The 12856-nt window shown below is 48.0% G+C and overlaps 1 protein-coding gene across 3 annotated transcripts in view; it reads left to right on the forward strand.

Moving 5' to 3' along the window:
- LOC146198373 (bone morphogenetic protein 4-like) overlaps nt 1–12856 on the forward strand; it is a 46308-nt gene that overhangs the window by 19152 nt on the left and 14300 nt on the right. For 2 of the 3 annotated variants that reach the window (XM_084593852.1, XM_084593853.1), the window contains exons 2-4: nt 8637–8851; nt 9354–9611; nt 11377–11577. In XM_084593852.1, the coding sequence (XP_084449978.1) occupies nt 8637–8851; nt 9354–9611; nt 11377–11577 (674 nt within the window). The remainder of the gene's footprint in view (nt 1–8636; nt 8852–9353; nt 9612–11376; nt 11578–12856) is intronic. The other variant, XM_084593854.1, reaches the window with a different exon arrangement.

Here is a 12856-nt window from a genome sequence, read left to right on the forward strand (position 1 = left end):
TGAGTGAGTGAGTGAGTGAGTGAGTGAGTGAGTGAGTGAGTGAGTGAGTGAGTGAGTGAGTGAGTGAGTGAGTGAGTGAGTGAGAAGACTTTATTTACACCGACATGGACCTCGGGGCAGGGGCTCAGCCAGGGGGAGGGTCTCCTTGCCGGCTCTCCTGCGCCGTGGCCGCAGAGAAGGTCTTGGAGTAAGCCTCCTCCGCCAGGCGTAGGACGATCTTTTGTTCATCCACATTTGGGCTGCGGATGTAGGACTCCCAGGTAATTTGATCAAGGGAATCAGTTTCTTTAGCTCCCGGAGAATCGGGGCATTGCCATATTAGGTGATTTTGACTCAGAGGTACGTAACTAGCTTGTTCCCTTCATTTAAATTTTGCGGCACTGGTGCGGCAGCGATGGCCAAGACGACGCGCTTGTTGAGGCGAAGGCATACTACGGGGAAGAGCAGTGTGACAACCCGGAAACAGCCAACGTGAGCTTGAGTGGCTAATCGTGCGTGCACGTCGGGTTGACGAACGAAATTTTCCGTTTCAGCAGATCCGAACGACGAGGCAAAGCGACACATGCATTTCTCTTCGCGCGGAGTTTGCCGCCGTCACGTTCGCGTGAGTTTTCGCGTAGATAAAGCTCAGCTTTTAGGAGCAGACACAAGACGCCTTTAAAGCCGTATTTATTCTGCGAATGCTTTCATATTTTCATATTTTTTGTTTAAGTAGTTTTTTTGGGAGAAGATGGCGTTTACACTTGTCTGCAATGCATATGTCCTCGGTTCAAATCCCTATCGCAAATAGCCTCCAACTTGACTAGAAGATAGACGCTGAATGTGAAGCGAGACGGTATGACATCGCCCTGAAAGCTGCCGGAAATATACCTGTGTCACAGTACTAAATCACATGCATCTTTTCTTCGATGCGATGATAATAATAATTAGTTCACCAGAAAGGAAAGGCGCACTGTCAGTCCCACTTGTTCTGCGGACACCTGAACCGCACCGTAATGGAAGGAAGGAAGGTGGGAGTGAAAGCAGAAAGAGAGAAAGGGGTGTCGTAATGGAGGGCTCCGGAGTAATCTCGACCACCTGGCAATCTTTAACGTGCAATGACATCGCACAACACACGTTAAAGATCCCCAGGCGGTCGAAATTACTCCGGAGCCCTCCACTCACTGCACCTCTTTATCTGCCACTTTTCTCAGTTTCAGTTATGGCGAGGACTTTTTGAAGGAACGAGCTGTATACGCTGTACGTAAAAACGCTGCTATCTTTGGGAAGCACGCGACAGATTTCCTGGCGATTGAGTAGGAACTGACAGCACTCAGTCAAATCGCCATTACCAAGTGCAGTTACGAAATACTGAGCTATGCGTTTTCAGGCATTTTTCGGCTACTTTAATACACTTTTGTGCAGTCCGCGAGGCTCCGCTTACTTATCATGCGTTAAGGCAAAGCTGTTTGTTTGTTTGTTGTCACTACCCGCTTAGCAAAGTTACTTCGTTAGGTAAGTTGCGTCGCTGCATGCAAGTACCGTGACTCAAAATCATAAGTGCCCCGAAAAAGTGGCACATTCTGGCAGCCGGGACCGACGGACGAACAGCGGCAGTATACCGTCATTGCACGCATACAACTTGAAGCCCATTGCCCGTCTATTGTTCAACCGACCGCAACGAATGGAACAAACATGGAAACCGGGTTTTAGAAGTGAGCTGAAACTTCAGTTTTTGTCTGACGGCTCTGAGGTGACGAAAAAGTGGCACATTCTGGCAGCCGGGACCGACGGACGAACAGCGGCAGTATACCGTCATTGCACGCATACAACTTGAAGCCCATTGCCCGTCTATTGTTCAACCGACCGCAACGAATGGAACAAACATGGAAACCGGGTTTTAGAAGTGAGCTGAAACTTCCGTTTTTGTCTGACGGCTCTGAGGTGACGAAAAAGTGGCACATTCTGGCAGCCGGGACCGACGGACGAACAGCGGCAGTATACCGTCATTGCACGCATACAACTTGAAGCCCATTGCCCGTCTATTGTTCAACCGACCGCAACGAATGGAACAAACATGGAAACCGGGTTTTAGAAGTGAGCTGAAACTTCCGTTTTTGTCTGACGGCTCTGAGGTGACGAAAAAGTGGCACATTCTGGCAGCCGGGACCGACGGACGAACAGCGGCAGTATACCGTCATTGCACGCATACAACTTGAAGCCCATTGCCCGTCTATTGTTCAACCGACCGCAACGAATGGAACAAACATGGAAACCGGGTTTTAGAAGTGAGCTGAAACTTCCGTTTTTGTCTGACGGCTCTGAGGTGACGAAAAAGTGGCACATTCTGGCAGCCGGGACCGACGGACGAACAGCGGCAGTATACCGTCATTGCACGCATACAACTTGAAGCCCATTGCCCGTCTATTGTTCAACCGACCGCAACGAATGGAACAAACATGGAAACCGAGTTTTAGAAGTGAGCTGAAACTTCCGTTTTTGTCTGACGGCTCTGAGGTGACGAAAAAGTGGCACATTCTGGCAGCCGGGACCGACGGACGAACAGCGGCAGTATACCGTCATTGCACGCATACAACTTGAAGCCCATTGCCCGTCTATTGTTCAACCGACCGCAACGAATGGAACAAACATGGAAACCGGGTTTTAGAAGTGAGCTGAAACTTCCGTTTTTGTCTGACGGCTCTGAAGTGACGAAAAAGTGGCACATTCTGGCAGCCGGGACCGACGGACGAACAGCGGCAGTATACCGTCATTGCACGCATACAACTTGAAGCCCATTGCCCGTCTATTGTTCAACCGACCGCAACGAATGGAACAAACATGGAGACCGGGTTTTAGAAGTGAGCTGAAACTTCCGTTTTTGTCTCACGGCTCTGAGGTGATGTTTTTGTTTACGCTGTTATCGGTCTCTTTGCCCAAGAATTCCGGCGTCGCCACTGTGAGCGAAAAAAATTAGCTGTGGCTTAGCTCTGGTTAAGCCCTAGTGATTGCGAAAGCAATACCTCCCTGGCTGCGTTTGGCTCTGCTGGTGGTTTGGCACGGCTTCGCCTTTTGTGCAACTAAAGGATTTACTCTGGACACAACATGGTTTCTATTGTTTGTTTATTCCATTGAACACGCTTTGGTGGTCCGTAAGGTAGTGACTCTTGGTCTGAACACTGGCTCGCTCACTGAACTTGTAGAACGCCGCCGGGCTCGCCATTCTGCGGCAAAGGCGCGTTGCTTAGCCAAGCGCTCTTGCCTTTTTTCATCTGTCTCCTCGGCACGGCGCCGGCGTTTGCGCGCAGCACGTCGCTCCAGCGACGCCTTGTACAACTCCTCAGACATGACTAAGCGAAGCGCGCCTGCGGCGCCCCGTTTATGGATGGTTGGAATATAGGAGCGTCCCCTTTGAAACGGGGTGGTAGCAGTAGCTATCATGCTCACTTTTCTCCCTATATCTTAATTATTGATTTAGACTGGTTAACTAAACCAATCCTCTCGGTTAACTAAACGTTTATCCTCTCCTAGCGAGCGCCCTCACGCGGCGGGCCGAGGAGGTCGTCACATGGTAGCCGCCGCGCCGAGCGAAGGAACGACTACGGCTGAAGAGACGAGTTGGGGCCCCTGCTATCCTCTGGTCGTGACGTCACGCTGTCACGTGGTAGCCGGAGCGAAGGAACGACCTCCACCGATGGCAGAAAAGTGCTAGCAGTATTGCTTTCGCAATAAAATACCTGGTATTGCTCTGACAGGCCGTAGTTGCTGGCTGGCATGGCCCGACGCTGATTGGTCGTAGGACTGCCTGACGTCATGTGACTTGGCAGATTTCGCAAGAGCTGCCAACTCGAGCTTATCCTTTGAGGCGAGAGGGTGAGACCAGAATCGGCCTTTCAGGATCCTTGCATTTTGAGTGAGTCACGCTACCCTTAGGTCACGCAGGCACGTTCGTGCAGCTTGGTAAAAGTGGGTTTTAATGCCACGTGGCCTTTCACATGCTGCTGTATGATAAAGAGTGTGTGTGACATATTGAAGAAGAAATTAAGGGAGTACTAATCGGATGAGTAGCAAAGCCCATATCCGTGAACAAGGATAGGAGACTTGGTAAACGGGAACCATTACCACTATCACCTCATACACCTCAAGGTGGAACTTAACTGTCCCTTCAATTGTTTCTTTTTTTTTTTGTAATGGCGCCAGCACTATCTTCCTTAATGCACAACTTTATAAGTACGAACACAAAGCGTTAATTACGGGTAAACAAACTGAGCAAAAAGACACACGTAGAGCTAACCTAAGGTCGGTTTTGACCTCACAAGAATACCACATTATGTCACTAAACATAAAACAGTAACCCATCCGTAAAATCTACTATTCGCAGAAAAAGGCATTGCAAATTGCGATGCGAAATCAACACCGAAAAAGTTCCGCCGAATTTTCAAAAGTAAAAAATGCAAGCCCTTTGTTGCGCACTTTTTGTATGTTTCTCTATGAAGAATCAAATCGGTGTTTCCATCGGACTGAGCAAGAAGCAAAAACAGTTACACCGCATCGAAGAACGCTATATACTAAATATGCGCTATTGTTTTTTAATTAAAGAGAGCAACCAACTTATTGCGGCAAACAAAAAGGTTTCCATGTGAAGCCCATCACATATCACTGTCGAACTATACCTATAGGCATTCCGGCGAGTTCGTTGACATAAGCAATTGGCACGCACCGGCAAGAAAAAAAGTTGCGTTCTTGGAGAAGAACTGCTACATGTATCTCAAACGAATTTTTTTTTTTTAGTTAACCAGGTCATCCTTTTAAAATCAAAGCGTTTTGCAGCAAAAAAAAAAAAAAATATTAAAGGTTTGCATTTAAGTCTGCTTACTTGCAGAAAGGCGAAAGCATTGCGGGTGCCGTGCCTAGTTGTGTTAGGAGTTCTGCGGTTTGTTGCTTCGTGCCGTTGCTTGGTTGGCGTTTCTAGTGGTCTAATTCTGGCGCAGTCAAGTTTTGGGTATCAAGGGACCGAATTTTGGGCATGGCAAATCCAAACTTGAAAGTCTCCGTTGAGTTGAGCATACTCAAATTGGCTGGACACGAAGTTTGGTCAAATTCAGACTAAGTCACATTTTGGAGTTCATGGAAGGGCAAATTTGGTGGGTGGCCCGCATTAGCTTGTCACGCACTGAGCGGGCCATACTCGAATTAGGTCAACATCGATGTAAGTAAAATTCTGACGAGGTCAAATTTCAGGCACCCAGGGGGCCAACTTTTTGCCCATCCCTTCCCAATTTGGAGCTCACCACCGAATTGGCGTACTCGAATCAGGTTCGAAATCGATTTTAGTCAAGTGCTGACGAGGAATAATTTCGAGGATCCAGAGGCCGAATTTCGGGGTGGCCTATTCCAATTGGGAGGCCACCACTGAATTGCAAATACCCGAATTAGGTTATAGACATCGATTTTGGTCAGTTTCTGACGATATCAAGTTTCGGGAATCCAGGGGGCCACATTTTGGACGTGACCCATCCCAATTTGAAAGTCACTACTGAATTGGCCATACATAATTTAGGTTAGACATCGATTTTGGTGCGATTCTTACGAGGTCAGAGATTATGGGTGACCCAACCAAATTTGGAGGTCACCATCATGCTGTTATTACCAATTTGCACAAATTTCCTGGTTATTCGTGCGGGCACGCTCTAATAGTTCCCGCGGATACGCATCCACAGCTTGATTCTTTCAATTAATTAACTAGTCATTTACCCTTTCTAGTGACTTAACTCATACTTTCTTCTTTACTTCTTCTTTACAATTCATACTATTTACGTATGATCTTAATCAATTATTATATTATAGCCCATTCAAATGAGGATTCACAGTTCGTGTGGACAGGTTTGACGACACGTACGATGAGAGGCTCTTTACACGCAACCCATGAGCTGAGAAATGCTTTCGCATTAAAAACAGACACAGTATTGTCGGCGGCTTGAGCGGGTTAATGACGGGGATGCTTCTGGCAGGTGGTAGTTGGCAGGTGGCATGCCCAGCCGGGTTGTTTGACCGGTTGTGTGACGTCACGAGGCCACGTGTGATGGCTTAATTGACAGAAGCGGCTACCTTGGGCAGCACTTCAGCGAAGGATATCGAACCCTCCGGTGCCCTGTGGTTCGGAGTCAGGCACTCTGTACTCCGTGCATGCACATTCGTGGGGATCGGTAAAGCAGGGCTTCATACGCATGCCGGGTGGTCTTCCACGTAGTGTTATAGATCACCGCTGTATGTGCGACACGAAACTGAAATAAGTGCTAGCGCCCATGATCCACACTTGACCCAACTGCGCTAAATCGGCTGTAATTTGTTTTGTGCATGATATTCTGCATATTATCAATGCTTATGTTATGTGGTACACGTATGGCAAGATTATTTTTATTTTATAACAATGAAGTGATAAGAGTAACGACAGTAGTGATATAATCTGTATTGACAACTGAAAAGTTATATGCAAGATATTGCGAGCTACTCATAAAGCCTACAAGGTAGTGATGCAAGACTGTCGGATAATGGTTTGGTGCATAGGGTCAACGTCCCAAAGAGAGGCTATGAATTAGGCCCTCGATATTGGAGGGCTCCCGAAATATTCTCCACCGCCATTGCGCACTACACAGACGTTTTGCATTTCACCTGCATCGGAAAGCGGCCGCCGCGGGCAGGATTTTATCCCGCGTCCTTGTTTTCAGCATCCGAACGCCCTAACCATTTAGCCACCGCGGCTGGGCGCCATTCTATTTTTTGTTGCCATGTGCATAGAAACAAATCAATTTGAACAGGAAGGTCTCAACGGTCGCGTCAATAAAATTGTTAGTTCCACCACGAAAACAACAGGATTAATTTCATTAGTTTTTGATAATCACCCAGTACATTTTTGAATGACCTTTTGTTTTGAGCTGATGGTGCAGGAGACACGAGTCCATTGTACCTATGAGGGCCGCCTTTTCCTTCGCGAGACATGCTTTGTGCGCTGATATTCTATGATCACAGTTTCATTGCATGGGCTGGCATTGATGGACGGCCTCTCATATCAGCTTATAAGCCATATCGAACTAACACTGAGCGCACTGCCGTTGTAACGGTCGCCCGCAGGAGAGAATTCTATGCCACCAGAAGAGCCTTTTGAACACTGCACCAAAGTGATCAAGGGGAACACTCAGTGGGCAGGGCGGGCACTCTCGAACCGTCGAAAGGGCACGCACGAGAAAGGAATGTCACAGACAGGGCGCTGTCGGTAATAGGAAAAAAAAAATGTCGGTGAATACTGCAATCGAGATCCTTTCAAGGAGTGCTATTTTTTTGCGTAGAGGGTATAATGGTATTTTCCAAAGAACAAATTATAAAAATAAAGGGGTTCATTGAAGTCTGCTTAGGTGCAGTCACACGAAAACCTCGCGAGTTCTATCATGCCACCTGGTGGATTCATCCAACACTAGGTTAGTGGACCTCGTCCGCACTTGGCCGTCTGAATGTAGACTTCATGTTGGAGTCTGGCGCTCTCAACCTCACCTAACCCACCCCCTTACCCTCTAAGCCTCAGATCATTCTCATAAATAAAGGTTTATGAATGAATGAATCCGCACTCGGCCAGAGACATATGTGTATGGCGTGTTTACCTATGTTGAATGAAAGAGAGGCGCCGATGGAACTTCATGAAGACGACGATGTTTACTGCACATCGCGAGAGTGCATTGCAGTTTTACACGAGGCGTGATCGGCTGCGGTGATAGTATAGTGGTTAGTCGCTATACTATCGCCGGAGGCAGTCAACTAGCCCGCGATGTGTTATTCCCGATCAACTAGATACAGTTGAACGTGCCTTAATTGATCGTTGGGCGGCCATCTTATATTAAGATATTCTACAGCGTACTCTAAAAAAAAAAACATTTCGCATAACACCGCATGTAATTCGATATTTCCAGGTTGAAAGTGACGAAGGTAAATCGTTTGATATGTTTGTTGTCCTGGGCCTTCACAGTTTGTGGAAGACGAGAATGGCTATTCGTCATGCAGATGCCAACGTGCGTTAGGCCCGGGATAACTTGACTGAAAGTGTTTTTTCGTTCGGTAGCGAAGCGTATCGAGCCCAAAGCGAACCCCTGAGTGGGTGAGCATTTTTGATGACCTGGAACACCCGAGGGGATTTTAATACAGCCATGTACTTTTATGTGGCGCTGTTGCTTTGTACATAGTGAACTGTAATTGTGTGGGTTTGTCAATTAGCAGGCACTAAATAAATAAAAAAGCGGCGACAGTGTGTAGTGCTCTCGTGCGTGGACTTAGAAGTTGATCTGTTCGGATGCTGGCTCGATTCCTGGCGGTGATACGATTTTTTTCCCTTCGTGTCAATTCGAGCGGGCACGCTCTGACTGCACACTCTGTCCAGGCCACTGATGAGTTAAGGAATGCTGTCGCGTCAAAAACAAGTTTCCTTTTGCAAGGCCTCACCTGTTACGCCATTTACACTCGCGAGATTGTGCACATGTATATTCAGGTCCTTCGTAAAGTAGTATCTTTACAGTATCTTTAATGGAATACAAGCGACATTCTTCATGTGCGACGCTGCGATTGCTTCTGGAACTGCGGATAATAACGCGCGCTCTCTCTCCTCCCCTAAGCAGGAAGAAGCAACAGCAGCTGATGCTGATCCGGGCCCAGATCCTGCACCGGCTGGGCATACGCAACCCGCCGTCCAATGGGTCGCTGCTGGGTGCTCCGATCAACAATAGCACACTGCGCCTGGTCGAGGAGATCGTGCGCAGTCCGCCGCCCAGCGACATCACCACGGCGCGTACCGTGTACTCGGAGCGCATTCAAAGCTTCTACCCGTCCTGTGAGTGCTCTGCTCTTTTGTGTTTACTCTTTCGCTGTTATGAATGAGCTGAAATTACTAAGTTTAATTCTACGGGGGCTGGGTTAATGGAAGAGGTCCTGCAGAGCACATGCATGGTTGGGCTGGCGGAATGAAAATAGCCCAATGCTGACATGTAGAGGAAAAAGAAAAAAGTGCGTGCGTTGCAGACTCCTTTCCTCTAAAGTTGCTGCAGTTAGTCAAGACTCGTGTACAAAAGATGCTGATACTAATGTAGATGCTCGCTTTGCCAGACCTGGGTGAGGTCAAAAGGCCCGGAGAGATGTTTTGCACCAGACTTGTCGGCCTCATAACATCAAATTACTTTATTTTCACGTGTGACACACCGAAATAAATTCAGTGTCAAATATTAAAGCATCACGCCGTAACTAGTGCTTTTAACCGAGCGTTTAGCTGCGTTACAACGATCGTCATTTCGCAAGCGACACTTTCGGCAACGTGTGTTTCCGCCCCATATGCACAGGCTCCACACCCAACCAGACCGATCCTTCGGCTTGGAGCAAGTCGGGCCACCTGCGACTCCACTACGACGTCAGTTTTCCGCGCTCGTCTGCGGGAACCGAGATATCGCTGGTGTCGGCCAAGCTGCGCCTGTACCGCACCGGTGTAGCCGTGGGCAGCGGCGGATTGGCCGCAGCGCATAACCTACTCGACTCCCCGGCGGCGCCAGTTACTGTCTCCGTCTTCAACTTCATCAAGCCACTCAAGGCGGGCCGGCCCGGTGAGGACCTCACGCTTCCTCGGCGCGCTTCGTCGCAGATTGTGCCTAGCTGCCATTCGGACAACCCGAAGGAAATGGTGTCCATTTATGATTAAAAACAGCGCACACTTGAACAGAACGTGAAGAACAAAAGACACCACCAGCGGTGACTCGCAACTAAAGTGTAAATTAAAAGAAAAAATAGAAAATGAAGTATAACTGGTAAGTAGCGAGCCAGCGCGATGGCGTCTTACCACTTGCTCTGTGTTTTGTCCGTGTGCTATATTATAAGGCGATATCGTTCGCAGAAAATATAGCAGCTGCGTTGTGAATAAAAAAATCACAGCCATAGCTCCGGTAGGTGTTAGGGGACTGACGTGATTGGGAACTGCCTGGTCGTAAGGTTTCCTGACGTCACACGACGATTAGTCCTACGGTCGCCTGACGTCAGTCGACCACGTGACACAACAAATTTCGTAGGAGTGGCCAACTCAGGTTTCTCCTTCCAGCTGGAAGGGAAAAATTATCCTTCCACTACCCTCGCATTGTTGGTCAGACTCGGTGCCCCTATGTCACGCTGGCACTTTCGTACGGTTTGGTTAAGCGAGGCGTTATATCTACGTCAGGTGGCCTGTCAAATAAGACTGTTTGCTAAACAGTATGTTTGAGACATCAGAGGAACAATTAAGGGTATCATTTAGACGAATAGCGAAGTCTTGCATGCAGAGTTGGCAAACAGGAGCCACGGACACTGCCACATCATACCTTTTCAAACGGAGTTAAGTGCCCCCTAATTTTTTTCTCATAATGAATCGACACCAACTTATGGAAACGACTGCTTGCGGCTCGTTCGCTTATGCGCCCTCACCTCACCTAGATGCAGTCTGCTACTTGCATCATTACAGATTCATTAATGTCTTTATTATCGCACACATACTGATCAGCATGCAGTCTCAAGCTGCCACATATTAGGTGAGAGACCACCTAACACAGACATAAACCCCGGTTTAATCAATAAACAGTACGAATGTGGCTGCGTGGCATATGGGTCGCGTATCCCACTCGGGATACAAGCGTCCCCTTTTTCGATTCTCATCTCAACCTGAACTTGAAACTGAAACCTCTCAAAATTTCTTTTCTGCGCAATTCATATATTTAAATTGTGCGGCTCCATGTGTGTCGGAAGACTCTTTCCATCCATCCGGATTTTCGCCTCATGCCAAGAACAAACAAACAAACAAACAAAAATGGCCGAGTTGTCCTGACGCGTAGCGCGCTAAACCCGCCAGGAGCTGCCGGCGTGCTACTGCCTGTCTCCTGCTAATACCTAAGACCTGTACACAATAAGCTAAGTCTGCAGACTTCGTGGCAACCTGGACTTCCATAGCTATTGCCGCGGCAGGCGTACGGTCCAATACGGTCACAAAATCTGGAGAAAGACCTTGCAAGTATACTAGGTTAACATGCGATATCGTTTGGAGGGTTCGCGGACTGGTTCGCCTGCTGGTACACCAAATATGGCCGCTAACTGGTGATGATATTAAGGATATAGCGGGGTTACCCGTACGGACTTATGCTGTCGGCAATTGCTCCGCCTGTGTAACATACAAAAGATAACTCGTATACCACTGCCCCAGGACGCGTTCATAACCGCGAAAAACGAGAGATGGGAGCCGCTACCGCCTTTTGATGCATATACAGCGGCCTGTGGTGTTGATGCATTTGTCTGTTCGAGTGATGTACAAAGGCACAGCCTTACGGAGTGACTTTTCTGAATGGTGTGCAGAGAAGAAAGAGCTGATCGCCAGCCACGTGCTGTCATCTGGTCGCCGCGGATGGGAAGAGTTCAACGTGGAATCCGCCGTGAGTCGCTGGTACCGTATGCGCAACAAGAACTATGGTCTGGACGTCGAGGTGGTCGACGCACGTGGCCGGAAGCTTTCACCCGGACGCTACTTCCGGAACATGAGCTGCGCCGATTCTGATGGTACGTGGACTAATGCAAGTTGGGCTGCGGGCCAATAGCTATTCTCGCCCGAACGCTCTCATTGATAGGTTTGTTCCTGCAGTAGTGCATAGAGTGGGATGAAGGCCCGAACTTCGGGGACTGCACTTTATACCAGCCACCGTTCATGGCGTTTTGCTGGTAGCTCGAAATTACGAAACACGCCCCTCCAACGTCCTACAGAACAAATGGATGCAAAATTTTCGCTTCAGACCTAGCCGCAAGTCAGTCAGAATAACTTTGTTGTAGATGCAGCAAACTTAATTTTCTAGCCAGTTTTGATGCAAGTGCACAGTCTCTTAAATGCCTCTTCACAACTTCAGTGCAGAAGTACAGAAGTAAATGGTTAAGTTAAGCTTTGAGCCCACTATCATGCGAAATACCGTTTCTTCATTACACCTTCTCGTAAAACCCCACTGACACTTGCGGGAAGCTGCGGCGTAGTGTTGACGGAGCCGTTGCGTGGCAGTTCCTCCGAATGAAGCTCACACTATACGCGCGTCTTCCGCTGCGTTTATTTTGGAATGTATATAGGGATGAGGCACTGAGAGAGGACGTTAATGAACAGAGCGAAAAGGGGGTAGTCAAGTGACACCTGCGAAGACTGGAAAGTGCGCGCTGATGTCGCTTCGCCGTCTTGGTGTCCTCCCGCTAAAGCCCCTTGATAAAATTATCAAGGCGCTTTACCTCCCGCCGCCCGCTCCGCTGCTTCCGCCGGCGGGTCACCCAACTCCGACTGACGTCATGGCCCGTGGTCGGCTTTGATTGGCTACCCCCTTCCGTGGAACGTCAAACAAGTAAGCTTGAGGGAAAAATAACCGGCTTATGTGGGAAGCGGCGCACGGAAAGCGTCCTGTGTGAGCGTCCCCAAACAGAGCGTCCCCAAACTGAATTTTATTAAAATAGAGAATAAAAGAAAAGACAAAAATCTAAATTCGGAAGGCTCATATTATTATGTGATCATGATTAGCCATCAAAAAATCACAACACAAACATCACAAAAGGAAATTCCTGATGAAGTCTTGGATTAGGTTTTCTGCCGCACACAAATATCATTACTTCTTGGTAAGTTTCTGCATGAACTTTTCTGATGTAAAAAATCACCAGATGTTGTGATCCACGAAGACATGGGGGCCACATAATTTATCCGATCGCCAGCATTGAAAACATTGATCATTTTCGTACTGCCATAGCCAACATTGTATATGTAGTCGACTGACTTGTCTACGTTATTTTCTATTTGTTTGTTATTACGTTTTGT

This window comes from Amblyomma maculatum, chromosome 2 (genome assembly GCF_055883805.1).
Source record: "Amblyomma maculatum isolate TAMU_Amacu chromosome 2, ASM5588380v1, whole genome shotgun sequence".
NCBI lineage: Eukaryota > Metazoa > Arthropoda > Arachnida > Ixodida > Ixodidae > Amblyomma > Amblyomma maculatum.